Genomic DNA, 25,269 nt, shown 5'->3' with positions numbered 1-25,269 from the left:
CTACTGGAGCAGAAAGAGCTGCAGCCCAGAAGGGGTGTGGAAGGCTCAGCTCACACCAGCCCCTGGTTCAAGGGTGCTCCCCAGGGCCCCCCCAGCCCTTCCACACCTCCCCAGAGGAGATGACCAGATGGAGCTGGTGGGACACAGTTACCCCTGTTTCCCAAAAGACAAACAGCCACCCTCAGGGTCATGGCTGTCACTGGAGATGTTCTCAGGGTGGATTTACAGACCAGTCCTGCACCACCACACCACTCGTGAGTGCCACAAGTTTTTGATCTGCTGCCACAGCACGAGGGGAAGCAGTCCCAAGCCCCATCCCAGCCACTGGGCAAGAGTCAGGCTCGCCATCACTGTGGAATGGGCAAGTGCCCCATGGCCTCACTTGTAGATGGGTCTTTCCTTCATCTCCTGCATCTGCTTCAGACATGAAGTGGCATCCATCCTTAGAGGGAAAACAGTGACCTTGATTTCCCATTTTCTCCAATTTCTGGCAAGTGGTGAAGCACCCAGGCTGCTCTCTGGAGATTCCTGAGACAACCGGAGCAGGTACACAGAGGAGGAGCCCATTTCCCAGGGATTCCTCTAGGACAAAGCCTGTCAGCAGATGGCAGATCCCCATGGCAGGAGCAGGGGCTCTGTCCTTGCCCCATTCCTGCCTCCCTCTGCCCTGTGCTACATGGTGACACAGGGTGGCCTCTGCCTGGGCACCCTTTTCTCTCATTGTCCCTGCTCTCGAGCACATGATCCTGGAGGGAGGGACATCAGCCTTAGGTGAGACTTTTAGATCCAACCATAACAGAAATGATGCTGCCAGCACTAAGCACCCATGGACAACAACTTTCCTCATCATGGAGCCTAAAGAATTCCCCGGCCGGGACACAGCACTGGAACACCAACACTCTGTGTGCCTGCAGGGGTCCTGAGCAATTTGCTCTCCCTTCCAACATGCTCCCTCTGCTGCCCTGCTGCTGGTGGGCAAAGCCAATGGCAGACCCCTTCTTCCCTGCACAGGGGGTGAGAAACCTCCAGCTCCCCCAAACACCCCAATCCCACCCTCCTGGACTCGTGGGAAAAAGGCAGGCAGGGAGGGAAAGTTCATCCCTTAAAAGCCTAGGGAGAGAAAGGCTGTGATGGTCACCCCGTATTCTGCCTTTGCTTGCACCAGCCCCCTCCTAATTGTGGCTCTTCAAAGGGTTGAGAATGCTACATCACTTCAAAGTGACCATTTCTGAATGGGAGCTTGTAAAACCCCTTCTCCCCCTCCTACCAAATTCTTCCCAGGGCTTTTGAAGATGCCTGCACTCCCCTCACCGCCATGGTTAAAGGGCCACTAGGCACCAGGCACAGGATACCAGCCGGGCACATGGGAAAACTGCACTGGGAAAAGGCTGGACCCCCAAGAAAAACAGGAGTTTCCCGGAGAAAGGAGGGATTTTTTGAAGGAAGTTTTTTTCTCCCCTTTGAGACAGGCAGAGCCCTCCCCGGAGGAGTTGTGGCTCCCCTGGGGCTGCAGCCCAGCTCTCCTGGTTGCTGCACACCCTGGAGTTACGATGGAGATGGAGCAAAGGGCATGTGTGGGGTGCATGGGGCTGTGGGGAGCTCAGTATGTCCTTTCAACATGCAGGGAGTTTGTCAGATCCCCAGCTTCCAGAGCTCTCCGAGGGTCACACCAAAGGCTGGATTTCCACTGCATACCCGTGGAGGAGAAAGGAAAACCATTCCTCACCAAATCGATTCGAAACACCTCTTGGGAACTAATAATCCTGTTATAAAACATCTTGAAAATAAAAACCCCTTTGCCTCTTGCCTGGGTCACCTCGGGGATGACAGAACCCGGATGGGTGGGCTGAGCCCTGCAGCCCCCCAGCACCCTGGGGCTGAGCACCCACATGTGTTAGTGCTGCAGAGCTCCACGGTCAGCAAGGATCATCCTTATCCCTGAGCACTGTCCGCAACCAGGCAGACCTGCTCAGCACAAGAGCCATCTCCTCCTGGCCTAGCACGTGCTGCCCACTCACACTGCCACCTCCCGCCCACCCCTGCTTGCCCATGGGAATTAATCCCATTCCTGCATCAGGGGCACACAGTATTTCTGCATCAGGGATGAACAAGGACAACACACCCTGGGCTGAGCAAGGCCACCTTCAGCAGTGGGATCTCACCTCTGTAGCAGCCTGCTTTGTGCTCAAGCTATTTCCATGTGCCCCAGAGCTGGGCGGCCCCACGCTCCACAAGGTTGGGTGCAGCAGGAGCCCTATGGCCTGGAATGGATCCTCTTCCTTCAGTCCCCAGCCACCAGCACCAAGACAGTGAGGCAGAGCCCCGCCAAAGGCACATCTCACACTCCAGCCAATGCATGGGCTCTGGTGCCTGGGAACTCACAGTCTCTTCACGCCAGGGGACACAGAGTCCCAAGGGCACAGCAGCACCCAGGACCCCAGACCCCCCAGCTGCAGGCCGTCACTGTGGTGGTCCCACATGAACCCTGAGCTATTGCCACAGGCAGGCTGTGAGGGGCAAGGTGACTTGTCTCAAGGCAGGGACAGGGCAGGAGTCACAGCTCCATGTGCCCCACTGTGAGGTCCTGCCCGTGGATGGGGGGCTGAGCCCAATGGGAGGGACATGGCAGGGATGGGGGGATGCACACCCCCACCCACAGAGGGTCCCTCAGCACTGTGCAGGTCACACTGAAAGGCCTCTGTGATGGTGACACGGTGACCTGTAGTCTCTACAACCTATTCTGTTGGCTGCAATGCCGGAGTGCTGGGTCAGCACTGGGACCCATCACGGCAGGATGGGGGGGAACAGCAGGGCCTGGAAAGCTGGGACAGAGCAGGATCAGGGCAAACCTTCTTTGAACCAGTGCCCATTTCCCTTTCCCAGCCCACACAGCCCTGATTTGGCTGGAAACAACCCGTCCCCACATGTGTGAGCCCTGGGCACGCCCAGGGTTTCAGTGTCAGGGTACTGGCTGGTAAGCCCAACTTCCCAGGGGTGCCAAGTACTTCTGCCCAAAATCTTGCTCCCCAGGCCCTGTTTCTTGCCCAGGTCCCTCTGTGTCAACCCAGTCTGAACCAAGACCTTGGGACGAGGAGCCATGTGCCTGTCCAGGCTGGCTCAGGTGAGGACCTGGCAGCTCCAGCTGCCTCCGGAGAGGCCGTGGGTCTGGCAGGCCTGTGACAGCACTGAGCCCTGCGCCAGCCGCACCCAGCGCCATCGCAACCGCGTGCGGGGGCTCAGCCTCAGCCTGGGCTGGGGTGTTTGGGAGAAAGCTCACAGCGTCCAGGCTTTGCACAGGGCTGAAGCAGACCTGGGAGCATTCTTGGAGTACAAAGGTGCATGGGAAACCTCAGCCCTGGTGAGAGATCAGCCTGATAAGAGGAGTTACGAGCCTGAGAAATGTGCTGATTGCAGGGCACTGAAGATGCCTGGTTATCTTTTCCTCCTCGATAAGATAGATAAACAAAGGACAAAGGACCCGGGATTGTGCAACCTGGGCTGCAGCGACCTGGCCATGATCTTAAGATGTTCTCAGGGCGGAGGAGGGAGGATGAGCTCAAGCAAGAGGCACCTTCAGTTGCTCTCATCTCCCGATGCTGCTGTGGGAGAGAACCCTGCTAGATCTTGCATCCAGTGCCAGGCAGCAGCAATGGTCCTGCTCCGAATGGCTCCCAGCTCCTTCCCAGGGCATGCTGGGCACAGTGCCCCTGTCAGCAGGCACAGCAGAGCTCTGCAAACCCGCAGCCATGACAATATCACCGGGTCTCCAGTTCAGCTGTGATTTTCCACATGAGCAAATGAAATTCTGCTGAAGAGGGGAAGCTGGCAGAGCACAACTCATCTGGGGAGTGTTTCTGGCTGGTCTTGCCACTGCAGCTCCCAGTCCCATCCCTGCCCCACCTGGGGACATGAGGATGCTCCCATCATCCCATTGCGCCCTGGAGAAAAGACAACTTCATTGTATGGGGTTGCCTGGTCTGAGGGTGAAAGGGCTGGGGACCCCCTGGGATCCAGCAGTGCAACCCTCCAGGAATCTATCCTTTTCCCCGTGGAAGTGTTCAGAGCAGCCTGAGACATTGGGCGTGCCTTGGCCTCTCCCACACACTGGGTCTGGTATAAGGCAGTGAGGCTCCATGGGTATGAGAGTGCTGCCGGGAAAGCACAGGAACCTCCTGCCCTTCCCACATGGCAATAAGGCGAAGGTGATGCTCACAGCAAAGCCAAATGTTGTAGATCAGGGAATCATGGAAGGAAAAAAATTGCACCCAGCCTTAAGGCTGTGGATGTGTAGTGGGCTCTTCCCACTGAGCGCCTGGCTAAGGGCAGCGGGTCTCACCAGCCCTCAGCTGTCCCAGTGTGGTGGCTGTAGAGGAGGGACCTGGCACTCTCCTGGTGTCACCCTGGCTGGGAGCTGCTGCACAGCCTTTCCCACACCATGCTCTGCAGCTCTTCCTCCTGCCTGCCCTGTGCTGTCTCTGCCCACTTTTCCCCAGGCTGGTAGTGGAGCTGAGAGTGAGACAGGAAAGAAACCCCAAGTCACTGCTCAGGCTGGCAGGGGCAAGGTGAGTGCTCGAGCTGCCCGATACCATCCTGGCACCCAGTGCAGGGACACTCTGGCTGCTCCTCCAGCCACCCAATGGGGCTGTCTGGGACGTATCCTGCACCTGCAGGATGTGGTGTTGGAGGAGAAGCTGGGTAGTGCAGATCTCACTGGTCTCCAGAACCAGCTCTGGCAGCTGGTCAGGGAGGTGCTCATCCAGCATGGGCCAGTGTCCCTGAACACTCCCGGCCACTCTCCAGCAGGGAGCAGAGGCTCTGCTGTGCCTGCCTAGCAGCACAGACCCAAGGGAAGCAGGACCAATTATTTTCATCTTTTGCAGCACGTTTTAGATGGCAAGGGGGGATTTTACAATTAAAGTAGCCTCCTCTGGTGAATCCCAACCCGATGGAATGTGCTACATCCTTGCCTTTCCCAGGGACCAGACTTCATCTGGCAGAGCACCCCTCAAGCACTGGGGCACCGTGCCAGCTGGTTTTACTGCACTGACTAAGCAAGAAGCTTCCCCATGCCAGACAAGAGTCTATGACACAGCCCATCCCTCTGGGTCATTCAGGAGCCACGTGCTGTCAATGCCTCCAGCGAGGTCTTGCCTGTGCCCTGTGGTGACCCACAGCCCTGCTCCTCTCTCTGTCCCAGCTCCAGTCTGCTCCAGGCACCCGGGGTGCTCAGAGCATCCCACTGGGAAAAAGGCATCACACGGCAAAGCTATCAGGGCCTGAAACTAATTTCTAGCCCTTCCATCAAAGCCCTCATGCAGGGAAACTGTGGCTGTGTCAGGGAAAATGTTCCCTAAAACCTCTGAGAGCGCTAGGTCCAAGTAAAAGTGAGCTATTACAGGATGAATAATTGGCCGTTCCTCATTTGGAAGCCCTGTTATAAAAATCCAGGAGCCTAACTGAGCAGCACTGGCATGAGGTTGGCTGCAGATGGACCCCAGGACTCTGGAGCATCTGAGCTAGCCGTAGGCTTGTGTTGAGAGGTGGTCCTGCAGGATTTATCCCCATTACCCATCCGCCCCAGCACCCATAGGCTCTTCCCCATGAAAGGAGGATCCCTTTTTGCCTGGAAGCAGGAGCAGGGAAAAGGCATTTTCTTAACCTTTCAAGTAGCAGTACCTGGCCATGGTCTGGGGGTTAATCCATGTGCAGTGACATGATGGAGATGACATGGCCTAAGTTGGAGTCAGGGGACAGGGGCCAGTTCTGATGTGGGCTGTGGGTGCTGAACTCCCCACGCCATGTGTTGAGCCACAACTGGGGGCAGAGCAGGTCCCTGCCACCAACCCCTCCAGAAGGAAAATGTAAAGTAAATCAGGGAACAACTGAGATTTTCCTCATGGTCTTCTGTGGCTGCCCAGGCTGTCCCACTGCCACCACTGTCCCTACCATGTGATAGCAGGACATTGTCAGCACAGCCTTCTCTTTCACAAAATTTGACCCAAAGTGGGACATTTGGGGACAACCTAGTCAAGCTCACACTGATGTTCATCATCCCAGCAGCTCTGAGCAAAATCCAAATAGAAATGGAAACCCCTGGGTGGCAAGAGCCCCAGGGCACAGCAGACCCTGTTGGCAAGCCCGCAGGGCTTTTCACTTTTGGTGGGTGCCACTGCTTCGCTGTACCCACCTGCCCAGGAATCATGGTTTTTATTTTATGTCTCCACCAACCTTCTGGGGATGCTGTGGCACCTTCTGTCCCTCTCCCTGACTGCTCCAGGGTGGAAGATGCTCCTTGATAAGGTCATGTCGGACATGGCCAGCACAGGGGGCTCGCTTGGTCTTTCCTCATGAGGTTCCCCCAGGGACACAAGGACCCAGCAAGAGGTTGCATGGCCTGATGTGGACATGGAGTGTTGCAGAGGGCTTATAAAGGTTAGAGCAAGGTGGTCCCTGAAGAGTCTGCGTGGAGGAGCCACAGTGCTGTGTGAGACTATCCCAGCTCCATCATCCCCATCCAGAATGGGGAAGGGGAAACGACTCACACACTGAACACAAACCACAGCATTTCTATTTCCCATACTCTAAAACTGGCTGAACTGGCCCAGCTGGTCTCTGGGTACACACACAGTGAGTGCCCTCACCAGAGAAACCACTGTGGAGGATGTCCCAGCCTCTGGGGAGGTGCAGCGCTCCCAAGCTGCTGGCACCATGAGAAAAGCTGCCCCACCACGTCCCTCACCCCCAGAGGCACACATGCAGCTTCCAGCAAAGCCACAGCTGGCCAGGAGTCCCCAGCAGCCACTGCTTCCCACTGCTTCCCACTGCTCTCTGCTGTCAACAGATGGGCAAATTGAAGCATGGCAAGGGTTGCACACAATGGCTGGTGCCAGAGCCCAGGCGGGGTTGAAGAAGCAACAGGGGCATGTTCCCATTCTGGTGTCCCTGGGGTGGGTGTCATTTGCCACCAAAATGTGTCTCCCTCCGGGAAGCAGTGTGTGTGGGTCAGCACAGCTCAGGGCACGCATGGAGGAGCCTGCCCTCCCCAGAGCCCACTGGAGCCTGGCTGGGCAGGCAGCACTGACACACCTCACTGCAGCCTGACCTAGTTTAAGAGGCACTGGGCAGGTAAGGAAGGCACCTGAGCAGCCTCAGCCAGGAGGCATTTCACCACCCAGGCTGAGTTTTACACGCTCAGGTAGCGATGGCCTCAGGCTGTCACTTGAACCACTGTTGCATGTCACCAACCCCCCAGGTTGGGCAATCCTATGCACGACCCCGTGCCTCATGGGGCAGGACAGGGCCGCAAGGGTAGAGACATGAACCAGACTTGGAAGAGCTCTGCGGGCCTGCACTCAGTGGCAGGTTGGTGGCAGGGGACCTGATTGCCCTCTGAGAAACCTCCAGCCCCAGGGGAATGGTTCTGCTCTGCCCAGGGCAATGAGTCCCAGGCAAGGGCACAGGGAGGGGGTTGGGGTCAGACCATCACTCCCAGCTTACCTGCACTGGGCTCCTGCGACACCTGCCTGCTGCCCTCCACCAGCTGCCTCATCCTCTCCCGGGACACCTTCAGATACTTGTTGCAGTTGCACACCTGAGAGAAGAGAGAGGTGGAGATCAGTGAGATGGCAACTGTGCTCCCCAGGCACCTCCTGCCTGCCCAGAGCACAAATCCACACTGGGCACCCCCAGCACAGGTTGGGCAGCTGCCATCATATTCTACAGGGGAAACCAGGGCAAGGCCTATCCTGCTGAGCACAGAGGGGGCAGCAGGCACAAGCCCCAGGAACCTCCTCTCCAGAACCACTCCACCTGTATGGTGCTCAGCCACGTCTCCGCGCCAGGCAGAGAGTACTGCTGCCCACTCTTACTCCCTGGCCAGATAAACACCAGCAACTGAGGCTGCCTTAAAGCATCAAGCAGACACTCATAAGTCTGGGCTATGGCTTCAAGATTTGTTCTCACTTGTCCGACAGAAGATGGGGAGGATAGCTGTGGACCCTGAGACACGCTGGACTCTTGGCTGGCTCCATGCTGGGCTCAGCCTGGCTCTGCTGCAGCACTGTGAGCACTGAGTCACATTTTCTACCCCACCTTTGGTTTGCCAAAAGGTACCCAGAGAGGTCTCTGAGTGCCTGGACGTGCTGGGTGCTGGACTCCAAGGAGCTCTCCAAATCCCACTGCTGAGGAGCACCCACAGACAGTGCCTTGGGCTGAGCACAGGGTGCAGCCAAACACACTCACCCAGAGTGATCAGCTAAATCTCCCCGGGAGCATCGCAGCCAGCTCCCTGACACTTTCCCTCTCCTCTTCCATCCCTGCTGGGCCAGGAGCTGGATGCTGGGATGTGCCAAAACTCCTTTCATCAGCTGTTTGTTTTTAGGGGCTGTTTTTTGCTGGCAGAGTATTCCCAGCAAGCTGCACTCAAGGCAAGCCAGGAGAGAGGTGCGCAGCTTTGCTGACCAGAACAAATCGGTTCCCTGCCTGGGGCTTTGCTCCAGAGCCTGTTGAAACCAGAAAGGTTTTTCCAGCTTCCAAGCGGGCCCCGGCACGGGCCGGCAGCGGCTCTGCTGATTCGCAACTGGAGCAGCACCGGGTTCAGTGCGCGGGGCAGTGATGCCCCTGCTCCCACACAGCTGCCTGCAGGACAATGGGGGCAGGATGTTTTGTTTGGAAACAAACTCGCCACCATATCCCAGCTCTGCCCTGCATCAGGAGGTGATTCCCACTGGCAGCCTCCACAAAACCAGCACATGCTCCGCATCCTTTTGGCCATAAAGCATGCCTGGCTTGGGTCCCCAGGGTCCTGCTGCTCCAGCCCAGCAAATCATCAGCTGGGCCAGACCCATCCTGAAAGATGGCTCAGAAATAGGGAAGAGGAGCACAGAGAGATCCAAGGATGAGCAGGGAAAGAGAGACAGTTGTCTCTTTAGGACAGTTGTCACCTACAGCCATGGGACAGACCCTAATGATGCTGCCACCAGAGTCGTGTTCCAGTCCCTGTCACCTTCAGTGGTGGAGTCAGTGCTGATGCTGTGGGACAGGTGGTCCCTTTGAGGCTTGAGGACATCCCAGCCTGCATGGGCTGGACCTGGAGCCACAGTGTCACCCCCTGACAGGCACCCAAACCCTTGTGTGGCTCACAGGGACCTGTGGGATTGCAGTAGGCAGGTAGAGGTGGTGGGCAGCTCCTGGGGTCATGTGCTGGCCTCGTTGGTCATGATAGTGACAATGGGGAGGGGGCTGCATGCCAGAGAGGGGCATTGAGCCTAGAGAGGTGTGGGATAGCACATCCTGGGCATGGTGGCAGCACTGGGGAGTGAGAAGCTCTCAGAGAGCTCCCAAACCACCTGGCCATGGAGCTGCCAGCCAGGATGGTACAGCAGGGGCCCAAGGGCAAACAGCACCCTCCTCCCCAGCCCTCCCTGCCTGGCAAGGACATGCAGAGGCTCCTCTACCCTGTCACACACACCAAATCCCCCAGGATGCCCAGCCCTGGCAGCTTGGAGCCTGTCAGGCGTTTGAGCAGCAGTGCCAGCGTACCAGGCATGGGCTCCTGGCTCACACTTGGGTGCACAGTGATCTCAGACAAATTTCTCTGCTTCTCTAAAATTCATTACTGTTGTGAACTAGGGGCAGCCCACCTCCTGGACCAGAGACACCTGGCAGCCCAGGGGTAGCCTGGCATTCCCCCCCCCTGCCAGGGCTGCCAGGCCCTCGCTGCCAGGCTCCAGCCCCACACCATCTCCCAGCCTCTGGGCCTTCACCCTCCTCAGCTTCCCAAAAACACGGGGTGAGCTCAGGAGCCAGATAAGCCACTTAGCAGCAACACCAATTAGCTGTAATAAAAAAATTGCAGTTAATTTTTTTTAATGTCTTGCCAAAATGAGCCAAAAGAGATGAAGGGAGTGGGGCAGTCTGCCATCTCCATAGGCTGGGCTGAGCTCCTCTTCCTATCTCCCCACCTGGCCTTGCAGGGACCAGTAGTGGCATCAGGCTTGATGCCTGGCTCCTGCCTAGGGACACAGTTCCCCACAGCCTTTTGTGTCTCCATGTCATGACATGGGAACGTGGAGCAAGTTTTTTGTGTGTCTCTTTTGTTTTCAGGGTAGGGAAGTGGGGAGCCTCTCTGTGGGGAAGAGATGGCTGTTCCTCCTCAGGAAGGTTTGGTTTCCACACATCTCCCATGGCAGGATTAGTTGTGGCCTCCAAAAATCTTCATGAGGTGAGTCAGCAGGAGCTGGTGGCACCTCAGAACACTGGCTGAGGGTGCAATTGCTGTGAGCAAGGGCCATGACCTGACAGAGAAGGGTTCGGCTTCTCTGCAACATCTCAGGGTCCCCCCAGCCTCTGTACCTGGCTTAGGGTGGGGGTGGCAGCTTCTGCCCATGCCCCAGCCCTGCCCTGGGGACGATGTGCTGAGCAGGCTGAATGCCAAGTGCTCTGCTCACACCATCCTGCCTGGCCATATGGCCAGTGTAGGTGCTGGGCCGTGGGCAAAGCAAGGGTTGAGTCCAGCTTGGGACGGAGAGGCCGGAGGGCTGCAGCCCCCCCCGAACTCAGAACGCTGCCCGGTCCACTGACACCAGTGGCCCTGAGGCACAACAGGGTGTCCGGTGCCCCTGGTGCCCCTGCCGTGGTGGGTGCCCGGTGCCCCCGGGGCGGTGCTCCCGGGGCAGCAGCAGCAGGCACACCTCGGAGGAGGAGCAGCCCTGCCTTTCTCACGCTGGGGCAGCCCGTGCCAGCACATGCTTAGTCACTGGTAAATCCCAGTCGAGATCTGCTCTGCCCTCTGTGAAATGGGTCTTGGCTGCACCCCCGCTGAAGCAATCCCGGCGCTCGGGAGCCCTGGCGGGCGCGCTTTCCCACGGCACCCGGCCCCCAGTGCCCCGTGTGAATCAGCCCCTGCCCGGGCAGCGCTGTGCCCTGCTCGGCTCGCGTGAGCGCGGCCAGGCGAGCACGGCCCCGCTCCGACCCCCTCAGCAGGAGAGGCGGCGAGGCTGGTGCCGAATTCAAGTTCCCTGGGCAGAGGAGCACGGCAGTGACACCTCCCCTGCCTCCCCGGGCTCTGCTTGCCGTGTCCACGGCAAGGAAGAGGAGTAGGTGCAACTCGTCCCAGATGAAGCTGTGGTCCCTACTGAAGCCCCTCACTATTGTCCCCTCTCCCTGTGCCAGTCTGTTCATCTTGACCAAGGTGCTGCACCCCAGTGTGGTGCACCATCCCCCCCACATCCACGTGCTCCTGCCCTAGGACTTTGGGCCAGCATCCAGAGGGACACTACAGCCCAGCCTGCTCTGTGCTGTCGCCACTAAGAGCTCTGATATGGGGATTAGAAGGAGTGATGTCATTGGACTGGGATTGTGGTGGTGTCACAGCAGGAGAGCTGGTGTGGATCTGTGGTCCCTGAGCCCAGCAAGGTGTTTGTCAGCAGTCCCAGCAGCCTGAGCCACCCCGCAGTGAGGTTCTCCCTGCCTGTGCCGCTGAGGAGGACGAGGCAGGTGAGATGTCCTTTTGCAATGCTGGCAGCCCAGCCGGCACCTTGTTTTTGTTTAGGATGATCCCTGCCTCTCCCAGCCCTCCTGGGTGGGGATTTCACCAGCAGTGATGCACGAAACTCCCAGGACTCGAGGGACTGGATGCTTCAGCCTGGAGTTCTGGAGCCATCTCAGCATCCCATCCTCTTTCTCTGAGCTGAGAAGCTCAGAGAAAACTCAAGTACATAACAGGAGCCAAACCTTCTGGGACCCAAAAGGGCCACAGGAGCCAATGTGAGCTTGGCTGAAGCCGGGCCTGTGAGCTCAGGTGGACATCCATAGGCTGGTACCCAAAACATGTGGAACATGAGCAGTTCAGACAGCACTGGAGTCAGTTTTGCTCCTTCCTCTGATATCCCTGAAAGATGCATCTCCAAAGTTCTCTGATGCTGAGCTGAAGTTGGTGATGCTGAGCTCTGCCCAGAGGAGCCATCCCTGAAATGGCCCCTGGGCCTGAGGGCTCCTTCCTCCTTCTCTGCTGACAAACGTCATAGGCCAATGTCACCAAGGGATCTCCTTGGCAAGGGTTTTACCAGTGAGACACAACCCTCTGCCTGGAGAGCTCCTGACTTGGGAAATCCTCAGTGTATCAAACCTCCCTTAAAGGACAACAGTGCCTGGTGTGAACTCTTCGGGGCAACTCAGGGCAGCTCATGTCAGGACAATTCCTTGGGCGTCTTCTGCTCGCCATATCACAGGACTACTCAACAGCCACCTGCAGTGATATCTCTTTTCCTACTCACCGCCTACCCTCTCTTCTTTCTCCCTCTCTGAGATGGATATCATCTGGTGAAAGGGCCACTCCTCCATTGCAACTCTCAGTTTGGTTGTGAAAGCACAGCCCTTGAGCATCCAAGAATTTCTTGCAGGGACTTATCGAGACTAGAAACATCCCCAGATTGCAGGATGCCCAGGCTCAGCACAGACTGCCCACAAGCAGCTTCCAAGCCCTGGAGTCATGGGTAGATGGATCTGCCTCTGCAGACCTCCTGCCTACCATCCAAAACAGTGAGTGCCTAGAAAGGTGGGAGGTGGTGGGAAGGGCAGTGAAAGAAAACCAGGTAACAACTTAGCAGATGCCAAGCACAGGTCTGGAACTGATCGTGCTCATCTGCCCATGTGTCTATTTTCTCACACTTTTCCCAAGCATTTCCAGCTTCTCCTCTCTGCACACACAGCTTTGACCTTCAGACACTCTCCTCTTCCTCCAACAACACTCTGCCCTGTAGCACCTTCAAGGTCCTTGCATAAAGAGCAGAAACTCAGCAATTCAACCCCCTGGAGCTTCCTCACACCCTCTGGGTGCAAAGGCCACCTCTGGGTGTAGCCCTGGGGGCAGTCATCCCTCCAAGGGGATTTTCAGAGAGCAACTGGCTGGGCTGTTTCCTTTCCCTTTATGCCAAGAGCTTTTCTCACTGATCTTCTGATTACCGGTACCTGGGAATCATAAAGGTAGATACTGCTGCACCTGTTCTGCTGCAAGTGGTTCCATGTCTGCCCTTGCATACCAGCAAACTCACTGCAGCAGCACAGGAGACGCTCGGGTGTGTTAGTCTGGTCCTTCAAGGGAGCAAAGGCTCTCAGTGTACACAACAGCCTTTAGAGACCACCAGCACCAGGGCAGCCCTGTCTGCCAGCAGCGTGGTGAGAGACATGCTGGGAGGTGGACCGTGATGCTCCCACATCACCTTGCACCTTGATGCTCCCAATTCACCTTGGGTATCCTCCACCAGACCTGCCTGCACATCCAGCACTGGGATTTTTATGGCCATCTGAACTCAGTAACATGCTACCGGTAGAAACAGAGCTGCTGGTGGGATCCTGGCATCATCCAGGGGCACTTTGGTTCACAAAGAGGGAAGGGCTCTGTTTATTGAATCATTAACATCACTTCCCTCATTGTCAGCCAGGTACTCTGAGAGGTCTCTTAGGCAAGTGCTGACCTAGCCCAACCCTGCTAAGCTGGTAAAATGACATGGATCCCATGCCAGCCTGGTACTGCGTTCCCACTGCTTTCTCTGCTCCCGCTTTGCTATTAGTCATCCGTTTCTGGAAGGTTTCTCATGCATAATAAAGTGTTTCAACACTTGCATAAGCCGATTCTTCTCATCAGGAGTGACCTGCTGCATTTCCCAACGCTTTCCCTAGGCAGTCCTTCCAACTGCCACGAAATACGGAATTAAAACATGAAGTTTTCTATCCCCCTCAAGGCAAAAGGTGTGGGAAATCGAACAGATAAGAATGCCTTTAATTAGTATCATTTGCATAAGCTCTGGGAAAGGCTCACCTGACAGCTACAATGGCCTTGCTTGTCTGGGAGCACCAACCACAGGTTGAAACGGGCAGATTAGTGGAGCTCCTCTGACAGGGGAGATAGTGAGAGCAGAAGGTCAGGGTGATGGAGCCCCAGAGGCTCCATGGGTACTCCAGCTCCTACTGGCTCCTCACTGGGACACCCCAGCTCCCACTGGCTCCCTTTCAGGACACTCCAGCTCCCACTGGCTTCTTGTCACCTCCCAGTTTGCAGTTGCTCTGAACAAAGATACAACTTTTGGGTTGTGGGGGGCTGTCCATCAGCTCCCCTGGAGAAGGGCAGGGATGGGAAGAGAGGAGAGGAAGCACAAGCACATCCCTGGATAACATGTGGAGGCTGTCAGAGCGGGCTTGGCATCTGGCAAGGGATGGGCCCAGGCTGTGTGATCTCTGGTTTTCGCACATGTGCTCCCTCAAGTGCAGACGCTGCAGGTCCCCAACCACAAACCCCATCCCGCCACCGCCTTGCCATCACTGCCGTGGGTAGTCAGTGACACTGAAAGCCCTTTTCAGTACCTCAAGGCCTTTGCAGTGATGAGAATCTCACCTGACATTGCATCTAAACCCACATGCAAAGCTGAATTTCCCAGGGGAAAAAAAATGATGCTCAATCTCCCTCCCACCACACACATCCCCCGGCGGATCCCTCCAGCTGCCTCTCAGTCATCTCAAGTCTCACTTGCTCATTTTGCCTCCCAGCTGGGCTGTGAGCTGCTGAGATGGGGGCTGAGCCCCTCCAAAACGCTGAAGCTGCCAAAGCACCCTTGACGCAACCTTCACTGTAGCCGCGAGCCCTGTTTATACAGCACCCAGCGCAGCCGGATACTGCTCTGGGACAGGCTCCCAGCGCTCACAGCAAGTTAAATAACGAAGCCAAACCAGTAATAACTGCCTCATAACAAGGTTACACAGCATCCCTGAAGCCTTGGCTTTAGGGTGAGCTCTGTGCCAGGAGCTGCCGGGGCCAGGGTGTGAACTGTCTCTTCCCACCCTCTTGACTGTGGTGCCTCTGCTCCTCCAGCCCTATGCCAGCACCTTCCTGCCTTATAAATGTGCTTTATATCTAACCCTGGGGTGAGGGTTAACCCCTCCTGAGCGTGCAAGGCTGTGCTGTGCTTCTCCAGGGCACACACCTCCTGCTCCAGTCTGCTCCTGAGCCATCCCAAGGGAGCCTGTGTCGCAGCAGGAGAAGGGTTAACTGGCCCAGCTCCCTGCAATGCAGCTCATTGCTGCTCCTCTTTATCAAGCTACTTTGTTTTATCCAGTTGGAGGTGAGAGCTCAGCTCTTGGACAGAGGATGCTGGAGGCTGATGAACCTGAGGGCTGGAGAAAACAACCCAACCCAAGCTCTGGCATCATCCAGCACTGGAAACAGAGCAAAGGGCCACCTCCTGCCAGCTCATATTCAAAAGAGTCTCACCCCAAAACTAAAACACAGGTGGAATTCTGGCTACCAAGCTACCCCAGACCTTCAGGAGCATCATGTTTTAGCACCAGAAATGGAAAAGGTCATGGAAATACACTTTCTGCCTGTGAGAGTCAGAGTCTTGGAAACTGCAAAGGGATGAAGCTTTTCTCCTCACAGAGGAGCCCACGCTCAGGTCATTAACAGCCAGGCACTGCTCTTCTTCACTCAGGTGCTCGCTGGCCATGCTGTAAGCTGGGTTCCTGCCTGACCCAGGTCCCACGAATCCCCAGTGTCCCCAGCACAGCACATGAAGCCTCAGCTCTGCTGCTGCACCTTCTCCCAGTTGTGCTGGGGTCTCCATCCTTGGCTCCTGGGGCTGAACAAGCTTTAGGAAATTGTCTTTATTCCATATTAAACCAACAGCTACCCTTATTCCCACTCCTTCTGACTTTCCCTGGCAGTTGAGGTCCTGGGACCAGCTGTGTAATGTATGTCAGGGGTTTCTCCCCCTGCCCCATGCTTAGCCCTCAGACCTGTGCTTGGCTGGAATCTGTGCCCTCAGCTCTCTGCTTTTCCCCAGAATAGTCTTCAGCCCTGTACAAGTGGCTGAGGCCACCCTTGGCCAGGTGGTTGCCTGCCTCTGCTCCTCCATGGCCATCTGGTCCCCAGGCATCCCGTTGCCCCTCCTCTGCCTTCCCTGGGAAGCCCTGTGGATGCCCTGGGCTCGTGCCCTGGGCCAGTGCAGCAGCCCAAGGGGATGTGGGGGTGAGGGTAGAGGCAGAACCGGGGAAGCTGAGCTCATGTTTCAGCTTCTATTTTTATCTGGGAACCCAAGTCTGCCCGGGGTGCTATACAGAGGCCCCCAGGGGACCACTGCCTTCCCCAGCTGGAGCCAGATACCATCCGAGCACTATCTGCCCTTCCCTGTCAGCATGCCAGACCTCCGGGTAGAGGACAGCATCACCTGAGGCACCGGGACATCCTGCCTGGCTCATAGTGTGGTGTGGCAGGAGGGAAGGAGCTGGGAGCAGCTCTGCAGACCAGGCTCCCCTCGCCTCCAGCTGCTTAGGGGCTGGGAACACACTCATATCACAGTTAATCCTTGGAGCCGCAGAATAGCCCTCTCACACTGTCACCAGGCCACCCAGGTCAGCTGCCAGGCGCTGGGGTCTCTTCTCAAGCCTGGCCTTAAATCTGTGCCAGGGGAGTAGGATGCTCCTCACCTGGGATCACCCCTGCTGCCCCTGACCCACTGAGTGCTCTGCAGGAGCCAGTGCTGAGGATGTGGGGCTGCACCAGAGACTGCCCTTACTGATATGAAAGCTGGCTCCCCGGCGAGGGGACATGGTTTTGGAGCCTGCTCCATCGTCCTGGACAATGACAGCGAGCAAGAGGGCACAGCCGGCAGGAGGTGAACCCCCCACCCCGGCAGGCAGCGCCTGCTGCTTTAACTGGGGCGAGAACAGGAGGGGCAGAAAACGGGAATATTAAAAAAAAAAAAAAGCGTGGGAAAGGAAATCTGAGCGAGGCCTGGAGCAATCTACCCAATCCAGCGGAAACAATGGCCCAGGAAGAAAAACCAGTTCCTACACATAAGGTAGAATAGGCTGGGAACGCTGGAGGAGGGGCGGGAGGCTCCCGCTCCCAGTGCAGAACAAGCCGGGCATTATGCGGCTGCGCTGCCCGGGGCACGGTGCCCCTTTCCGAGGGTGGGGGACCCCTAATCCTGGTGTGCTGAGCCGGGCTGGCACACACCCCCAGGGAGGAATAGCCAGGACCAGCAGCTCACTCCAGCTCTGGGGCTGGTAGGGCTCAACACCCAGGCGGGGCTGGGCTGGGTTTAGCACCAGAACTGGGCTCAGCTCCCTGGTTTAACTCATCTGGGCTCAGCACCCAGGCTGGGCTCAGCAACTGGTCTGAGATTAGACCTGAAAATGGGATTAGACCTCAGGCTGGGATTAATCCACACTTTGAGATTAGCTCCCAGGCTGGGTTCACCCCAATGTGGGCTCACCCTCAGGCTGGGCTCACTTCCAGGCAGGGTTTACTCCCAGGATGGGCTCATCTCTAAGCTGAGCTCACCCTTGGGATGGGTTGATCCCAAACTGAGCTCAGCCTCAGGATGAGAGGATCCGCAGGCTGAGCTCACCCCCAAAATGGGATCATCTCCAGGCTGAGCTTACTCTCCAAATGGGGTCATCCTTAGGCTGAGCCTATCCCCAGACAGGGCTCATCCACAGGCAGAGCTCACCCCCAAAGGGCTGCAGAGCTGGGCTGAACTGCCAGCGAGGCTCCCCCGGGCTGGTGGGAGGCAGGTCCCAGAGAGGTGCCCGTCAGGGAAGTGGCATTGCTGCTGCCAGCTTGGCCAGCTCCTCACCCCCCCAGCTCCCACTGTGGGTTGCTCACTGTCCCTCTGGGCAGCACCTCCTGGCAGGCAAACCCTCGGCTTTGGAATGGGGAAAGTCCAGATGGATAAACCAGTTACATCATGGTTCAGTGGCTTGTCTCCTGCCTTGGCCATAGACATGGGTTCTGGATCCATCCCCTTGGCTGTGTAGCAACAGTTGGGATGTGCCAGGGGGTTGCACTCCCCACAGCTGGGAGGACCAGAGAGTTTCATTTTGAAGCAGAATCTTAAGCACTGCTAAAATCAAACCCACCACCATGAGCTGCTGGGACTTCCCTGTGCCTGAGGATTTGAATTCCCTCCAGCCCTGTTTCTGCAGATGAGCCTGACTGCACCCAGAGCTGCTCCCACAGGGTCCCCACTCCGGGGACAGGCCCCAGCCTCCTGGAAGGCTGAGTGGGATCCATCCCTGCAGTACCCGCTGTGCGGGAGCAGTCAGGGCTCCCTGCCAGCCTGACCCAACCTGCCATGAGCCAAACAGTTCACAGTGCCCCACAAATTCCTCCCTGCTCACCCTGGCAGGGCTGGGGCAGCTGCCTGGTGAGGAGGCAGCCACCTGCCTGCACTGCGACCTGGCCTGGCTCAGGGAGGAGCCAGAGAAGGAGGCCAAAGCTGTTTCCTGAACATTTTTCTGCTTTGACACACTCTTGAGGCTTCATCTGGGGTGTTGGCTCTGAACCTGCACCCACAGGGCCCCACATCACCCAAATACCTGGCAGGGTGCAGCACAGGATGACTGTGTGGGGCAGGCAAGGGGATGTCTCACTGTGCTTTGGAGGGTGCCCTGCAGGGTGGCTGCTCCTCTCACTGGGCAGCATCATCCACCTCCAGTCTGGCCACCCCACTCTGACCAGACCCACTCCTATCACCTCCAGCCTGGTCATCTCACTTCAACATGTATTCACCACCAAGCCCTTCCCTGCCCTCTCCTTTCCTTCCTGTTCTGCCTTTCTGCCTTGAGAGGTATTTCTAGCCAGATATTTTTCCTCCATCACTTTTGGCACAACCCTTGTCAGAGCTCATCACAGCAACCCTGCAAAGAAGCCACTTCTCTCTTTGGCCCCTTCCAAGTCCTGAAGTCATCCTTCACAACCTTCTTCTCTTGAACTTGGAATGATCCATCCAGTCCTTTTGAACCATTCTTCCCCTCCCCCCTCCCCCAGCCAAAGGGTTTGCACCAATTGTTTTACTTCTGGGGAGAGGTTGAGCTGGCAGCAGCCTTCCAGCAGCCCTGTAAGGGCAATGCCAAACCTATGCCCTTTGCTTCTGCTCAGCCCTACTTCAAACACCACCATGAGCAGGGACAGTAGCAGTGACGAGACAAGGAGCAGCATCTCGGTGGAGATCCCTCAGCTCCAGGCTGTCCCATCACAAGACAGTCCAAAACTCCCATTCCAGCCCTGCAGGTGCAGCCCTGCAGGGCTCAGGCAGCAGCAAATCCACCTGCATGTGGAGGGACAATGGCTGTAAGCAGATGGGACATTTTGCAGCACAGAAGGGGACAATGCTGGGGACAGTGGGGAACAAACCTCCAGCAGGGCTCCTGCTGCCCCAGGGGTTTCCATCCTGCCTCTCTGCTCCATGTGGTGTGTGACAGATCATACCCTGGACATGTTTGACACCAGATTGTGCACCCAGGACCCTGAACCCACTGAGGTGGTGATGGTTCCCAGCAGGCTGCTGTGAGCAGGTTGCTCAGAGAGGCTGTGGCTGCCCAATCCCTGGAAGTGTTCCAGGACAGGCTGGACAGGGTTTGGAGCAACATAGGATAGTGGAAGGTATCCCTGCCCATGGCAGAGGGGTGAAATGAGATGAGCTTTAAGGTCCCTTCCAACCCAAACCATCTTCTGATTTTATGATCCCGCTGCAGCACCCCACAGCCTCCAGGCAGACTGGCTGTGCCACTGGTGCTGGAGGAGGTGTTTGGCTCCCCAGCCCAACCTTCACTGCTGAGGCCATAGGTTGTGGCCAGATAGTGTCCCCAGAACATGGGCCACTGATTTATCCTGGCCTCAAGCAGTGTCTGCCACTGATTCTTGGCTTGGGGTGGTCCCCGTGAATGTGGGGCTGCTCCAAAAGCTCTCACTGCCTGGGCACAAAGAGGGGAGTGGGGGAGACAGGCGGGAAGGGCAGATCCCACTCTGATAGGTTAGGAAAGGGCTGCAGAACCCTATCCTTGGCCAAGGGGGGCTCTGGGAACAAGCTGGGGCTCAGAAGGTACCACGGACCGTGCCATCCTGGCACTGGCCACTAGCCCTGATGGGGACATCCCTGAGCCAAGGACTCCTGTGGCCCTGGGGTTGTGGACAGGAGGCAGGGGGGCTGCTCACAGGCTGCCCAAGGGCAGGTGAGGAGGAGGAGGAGCACTCAGCAGGTGTGGGCAGCCCCTGCCTTCTGGCCTCGCGCTATGGTGGGTTTCTTTGCCCAGTGTCTCACTCAGGTGTTCCAGGAGCCAGCAGCCACCCCTCTGTGCCACAGTCTGGACCTGCTGGATTCACTTCTCCCCAGGACCCTTGATGTCCCATGCGCCTTTCCCACTGCACTGTCCCCTGGGTCTCTCCTGGCAGTTTTTCATTGTCGCTCACTGGCAAGAAGAAATGTGCAGCTACTCCTGATGGGAGAAGCCACTGCCAGTGCCGAGTAAGCCTGATCATGTCCTGGCTGGCAGCCCTGCAGCTTCCAAAGCCCCTCCAAATGCAGACTCCAGCCTCTCCAAACCCATGTTCAGCCCCCAGGATGCTGGGGAGAGTGCTGGGGCCACAGCCCAAAAGTGTCAGATCCTTCCCTCACACGAGCAGAGCTGACACATGCCCCAGAGCGGTGGGTGCTCTTGCAGGTTCAGCACACATCATGGACATCTCCAGCCCATGCAGGCCCCCAGCCTGGGGTTGGGCACTGCCCCTCTGCAGAAGCTATGGCTCAGCCTCACTGTCCCTCACTGTGGCATTAGGGCTGCTCTCTGTCATCCTTGCAGACCCTCAGCACTTCTTTCCTTGGTTCCAGCCCCAACAGGGTTCAGCAGTGCCCAGGGAAACCCTATGGAGGCAGTATCTGCCTAGATGTTCCAGATGTGAAAGACCACCAGGTCACCGGAGGCCCCAGGTCAGGAGCAGAGCCACCTGTGAGCCATCAGTTCACAGTATCATGGAATTCAGAATATCCTGAGCTGGAAGGGACCCATAAGCATCATCAAGTCCAACTCCCAGCCCTGACCGGGACACTCCAACAATCCCACCCTACCCCTGAGAGCATTGTCCAAACGCTCCTGGAGCTCTGGCAGCCTTGGGGCTGTGCCCACTGCCCTGGGGAGCCTGGTCAGTGCCCCACCACCCTCTGGGGGAAGAATCTTTTGCCAACAGCCAGCCTAAACCTCCCCTGACAAAGCTTCCCCTGAGCCTGTTGCTGGTCACTAGAGAACAGAGATCAGTGCCTGCCCCTCCACCGTTCCTAAGAGCCTTTGCCAGTGGAGACCTCCAGCCTCCCCGGGCTCTGCTGTCCTTGCAGCTCAAGATCTAACTCGAGTCCTCCCTGCTGTGAATTGAGAATTGTCCTCATCCTCATGAAGAGCTCAAGAATCCCACACTCTCACCTGCATCAGCTCAGGCCAGGGCTGTTGGGAGACAGTTGCTTTTGGTGCAGATCCTGCACATCTCACAGGGCCATGGGGGCTGGGGAAGCTGCCTGGGAAATGGAGCAGGAATGGAGGGCAGCATTCCCAGCACAGAAGGCCCCACAGGGACCACCAACTCCTTTGAGAACAGCCATCTGCACCTCAGCCTGAGGAAAAACACCAGCTCTTCTAGAACTTCTCCAAAAAGCTCCCTCAACAGTCTCAGAAAGGCCACATGAGCTGCAACCTGGGACTCACAAGAGGAAAGTCCCAGGAGCAGTGTGGGGAAAGAGCTGCTGTGCCTGAGCAACAACAAACCCCAGGAGACCTAGGGCACCTATTCCCCATGTTCCCAGACTGACAGCTCCCAGATATGCTAACGTGAGCCCAGTGTGTCGGTGACATGTGGGGTCACTGTGGTCAGGTCAACACACAAAAAAGGTAAAAAGGGGCAATAATGTACAGATGTGGCATTATTTTAGGCTCCTGCTGGACCCAAGAGAGTTGCCCTCTACTGTTTCAGTGGCCAACTGGAGGAGGCAAAGCTGGGTTACATGACAGGAAGAGGGATCTGCCCCACAAAACATGGGTTTGCCCTTTTGCTGATGGGCAGGATGTGGGCAGGTGAGTGATGCCAAAACTGTAATTTCAACCTGCAGAAAAAATACCGGTGAGTAGAAAATGCTGATGGGCAATTTGGGGAGGTGAAGTCAGGGGAGAAAGGCGTGTGCTCCATTCCTTGCATTCCACCCAAGCTTCCTTGGGGCGGCAGCTGTGCTCCCCAGTGCCCACTAGGTGCCCAGGGGGTGATCGACAGGGTGATCCTGTCCTGCCACCTCGCTGCCTCCACAAGCTAGGCAGGGCTGAGAACCTTCCCTTCCCTTCCCTTCCCTTCCCTTCCCTTCCCTTCCCTTCCCTTCCCTTCCCTTCCCTTCCCTTCCCTTCCCTTCCCTTCCCTTCCCTTCCCTTCCCTTCCCTTCCCTTCCCTTCCCTTCCCTTCCCTTCCCTTCCCTTCCCTTCCCTTCCCTTCCCTTCCCTTCCCTTCCCTTCCCTTCCCTTCCCTTCCCTTCCCTTCCCTTCCCTTCCCTTCCCTTCCCTTCCCAAACCTTCCCTTCCCAAACCTTCCCTTCCCAAACCTTCCCTTCCCTTCCCTTCCCTTCCCTTCCCTTCCCTTCCCTTCCCTTCCCTTCCCTTCCCTTCCCTTCCCTTCCCTTCCCTTCCCTTCCCTTCCCTTCCCTTCCCTTCCCTTCCCTTCCCTTCCCTTCCCTTCCCTTCCCTTCCCTTCCCTTCCCTTCCCTTCCCTTCCCTTCCCTTCCCTTCCCTTCCCTTCCCTTCCCTTCCCTTCCCTTCCCTTCCCTTCCCTTCCCTTCCCTTCCCTTCCCTTCCCTTCCCTTCCCTTCCCTTCCCTTCCCTTCCCTTCCCTTCCCTTCCCAAACCTTCCCAAACCTTCCCAAACCTTCCCAAACCTTCCCTTCCCAAACCTTCCCTTCCCAAACCTTCCCTTCCCAAACCTTCCCAAACCTTCCCTTCCCAAACCTTCCCTTCCCTTCCCTTCCCTTCCCTTCCCTTCCCTTCCCTTCCCTTCCCTTCCCTTCCCTTCCCAAACCTTCTCTTCCCTTCCCAAACCTTCCCTTCCCTTCCCAAACCTTCCCAAACCTTCCCTTCCCTTCCCTTCCCTTCCCTTCCCTTCCCTTCCCAAACCTTCCCTTCCCTTCCCTTCCCAAACCTTCCCTTCCCTTCCCTTCCCTTCCCTTCCCTTCCCTTCCCTTCCCTTCCCTTCCCTTCCCTTCCCTTCCCTTCCCTTCCCTTCCCTTCCCTTCCCTTCCCTTCCCTTCCCTTCCCTTCCCTTCCCTTCCCTTCCCTTCCCTTCCCTTCCCTTCCCTTCCCTTCCCTTCCCTTCCCTTCCCTTCCCTTCCCTTCCCTTCCCTTCCCTTCCCAAACCTTCCCTTCCCTTCCCTTCCCTTCCCTTCCCTTCCCTTCCCTTCCCTTCCCAAACCTTCCCTTCCCAAACCTTCCCTTCCCTTCCCTTCCCAAACCTTCCCTTCCCTTCCCTTCCCAAACCTTCCCTTCCCTTCCCTTCCCTTCCTTCCCTTCCCTTCCCTTCCCTTCCCTTCCCTTCCCTTCCCTTCCCTTCCCTTCCCTTCCCTTCCCTTCCCTTCCCTTCCCTTCCCTTCCCTTCCCTTCCCTTCCCTTCCCTTCCCTTCCCTTCCCTTCCCTTCCCTTCCCTTCCCTTCCCTTCCCTTCCCTTCCCTTCCCTTCCCTTCCCTTCCCTTCCCTTCCCTTCCCAAACCTTCCCTTCCCTTCCCTTCCCTTCCCTTCCCTTCCCTTCCCTTCCCTTCCCTTCCCTTCCCTTCCCTTCCCTTCCCTTCCCTTCCCAAACCTTCCCAAACCTTCCCAAACCTTCCCAAACCTTCCCAAACCTTCCCAAACCTTCCCTTCCCTTCCCAAACCTTCCCAAACCTTCCCTTCCCTTCCCTTCCCTTCCCTTCCCTTCCCTTCCACTTCCCTTCCCTTCCCTTCCCTTCCCTTCCCTTCCCTTCCCTTCCCTTCCCTTCCCTTCCCTTCCCTTCCCTTCCCTTCCCTTCCCTTCCCTTCCCTTCCCTTCCCTTCCCTTCCCTTCCCTTCCCTTCCCTCCCTTCCCAAACCTTCCCTTCCCAAACCTTCCCTTCCCTTCCCTTCCCTTCCCTTCCCTTCCCTTCCCTTCCCTTCCCTTCCCTTCCCTTCCCTTCCCTTCCCTTCCCTTCCCTTCCTTCCCTTCCCTTCCCTTCCCTTCCCTTCCCTTCCCTTCCCTTCCCTTCCCTTCCCTTCCCTTCCCTTCCCTTCCCTTCCCTTCCCTTCCCTTCCCTTCCCTTCCCTTCCCTTCCCTTCCCTTCCCAAACCTTCCCTTCCCTTCCCTTCCCTTCCCTTCCCTTCCCTTCCCTTCCCTTCCCTTCCCTTCCCTTCCCAAACCTTCCCTTCCCTTCCCAAACCTTCCCTTCCCTTCCCTTCCCTTCCCTTCCCTTCCCTTCCCTTCCCTTCCCAAACCTTCCCTTCCCTTCCCTTCCCTTCCCTTCCCTTCCCTTCCCTTCCCTTCCCTTCCCTTCCCTTCCCTTCCCTTCCCTTCCCTTCCCTTCCCTTCCCTTCCCTTCCCAAACCTTACCTTCCCTTCCCTTCCCTTCCCTTCCCTTCCCTTCCCTTCCCTTCCCTTCCCTTCCCTTCCCTTCCCTTCCCTTCCCAAACCTTCCCTTCCCTTCCCTTCCCTTCCCAAACCTTCCCTTCCCTTCCCTTCCCTTCCCTTCCCTTCCCTTCCCTTCCCTTCCCTTCCCTTCCCTTCCCTTCCCTTCCCTTCCCTTCCCTTCCCTTCCCTTCCCTTCCCTTCCCTTCCCTTCCCTTCCTTCCCTTCCCTTCCCTTCCCTTCCCTTCCCTTCCCTTCCTTCCCTTCCCTTCCCTTCCCTTCCCTTCCCTTCCCTTCCCTTCCCAAACCTTCCCTTCCCTTCCCTTCCCAAACCTTCCCAAACCTTCCCTTCCTTCCCAAACCTTCCCTTCCCTTCCCTTCCCAACCTTCCCTTCCCTTCCCTTCCCTTCCCTTCCCAAACCTTCCCTTCCCTTCCCTTCCCTTCCCAACCCTTCCCTTCCCTTCCCTTCCCTTCCCTTCCCTTCCCAAACCTTCCCTTCCCTTCCCTTCCCTTCCCTTCCCTTCCCTTCCCTTCCCTTCCCTTCCCTTCCCTTCCCTTCCCTTCCCTTCCCTTCCCTTCCCTTCCCTTCCCTTCCCTTCCCTTCCCAAACCTTCCCCTCCCTTCCCTTCCCTTCCCTTCCCTTCCCTTCCCTTCCCTTCCCTTCCCTTCCCTTCCCTTCCCTTCCCTTCCCTTCCCTTCCCTTCCCTTCCCTTCCCTTCCCTTCCCTTCCCTTCCCTTCCCAAACCTTCCCTTCCCTTCCCTTCCCTTCCCTTCCCTTCCCTTCCCTTCCCTTCCCTTCCCTTCCCTTCCCTTCCCTTCCCTTCCCTTCCCTTCCCTTCCCTTC

The 25,269-nt window shown here is 57.2% G+C and overlaps 1 protein-coding gene across 1 annotated transcript in view; it reads right to left on the bottom strand.

Moving 5' to 3' along the window:
- The window catches only part of EXD3 (exonuclease 3'-5' domain containing 3), a 301,394-nt gene that overhangs the window by 6,140 nt on the left and 269,985 nt on the right, over positions 1-25,269 (bottom strand). Inside the window, 1 exon segment of the mRNA XM_032708164.1 lies at positions 7,498-7,591. Within this exon segment, the coding sequence (XP_032564055.1) occupies positions 7,498-7,591 (94 nt within the window).

The sequence above is a fragment of the Chiroxiphia lanceolata genome, chromosome 21 (genome assembly GCF_009829145.1).
Source record: "Chiroxiphia lanceolata isolate bChiLan1 chromosome 21, bChiLan1.pri, whole genome shotgun sequence".
Classification (NCBI taxonomy): Eukaryota; Metazoa; Chordata; class Aves; order Passeriformes; family Pipridae; genus Chiroxiphia; species Chiroxiphia lanceolata.
The sequence above is the reverse complement of the archived record's forward strand: the minus strand, read 5'-3'. Positions and strand labels throughout refer to the sequence as shown.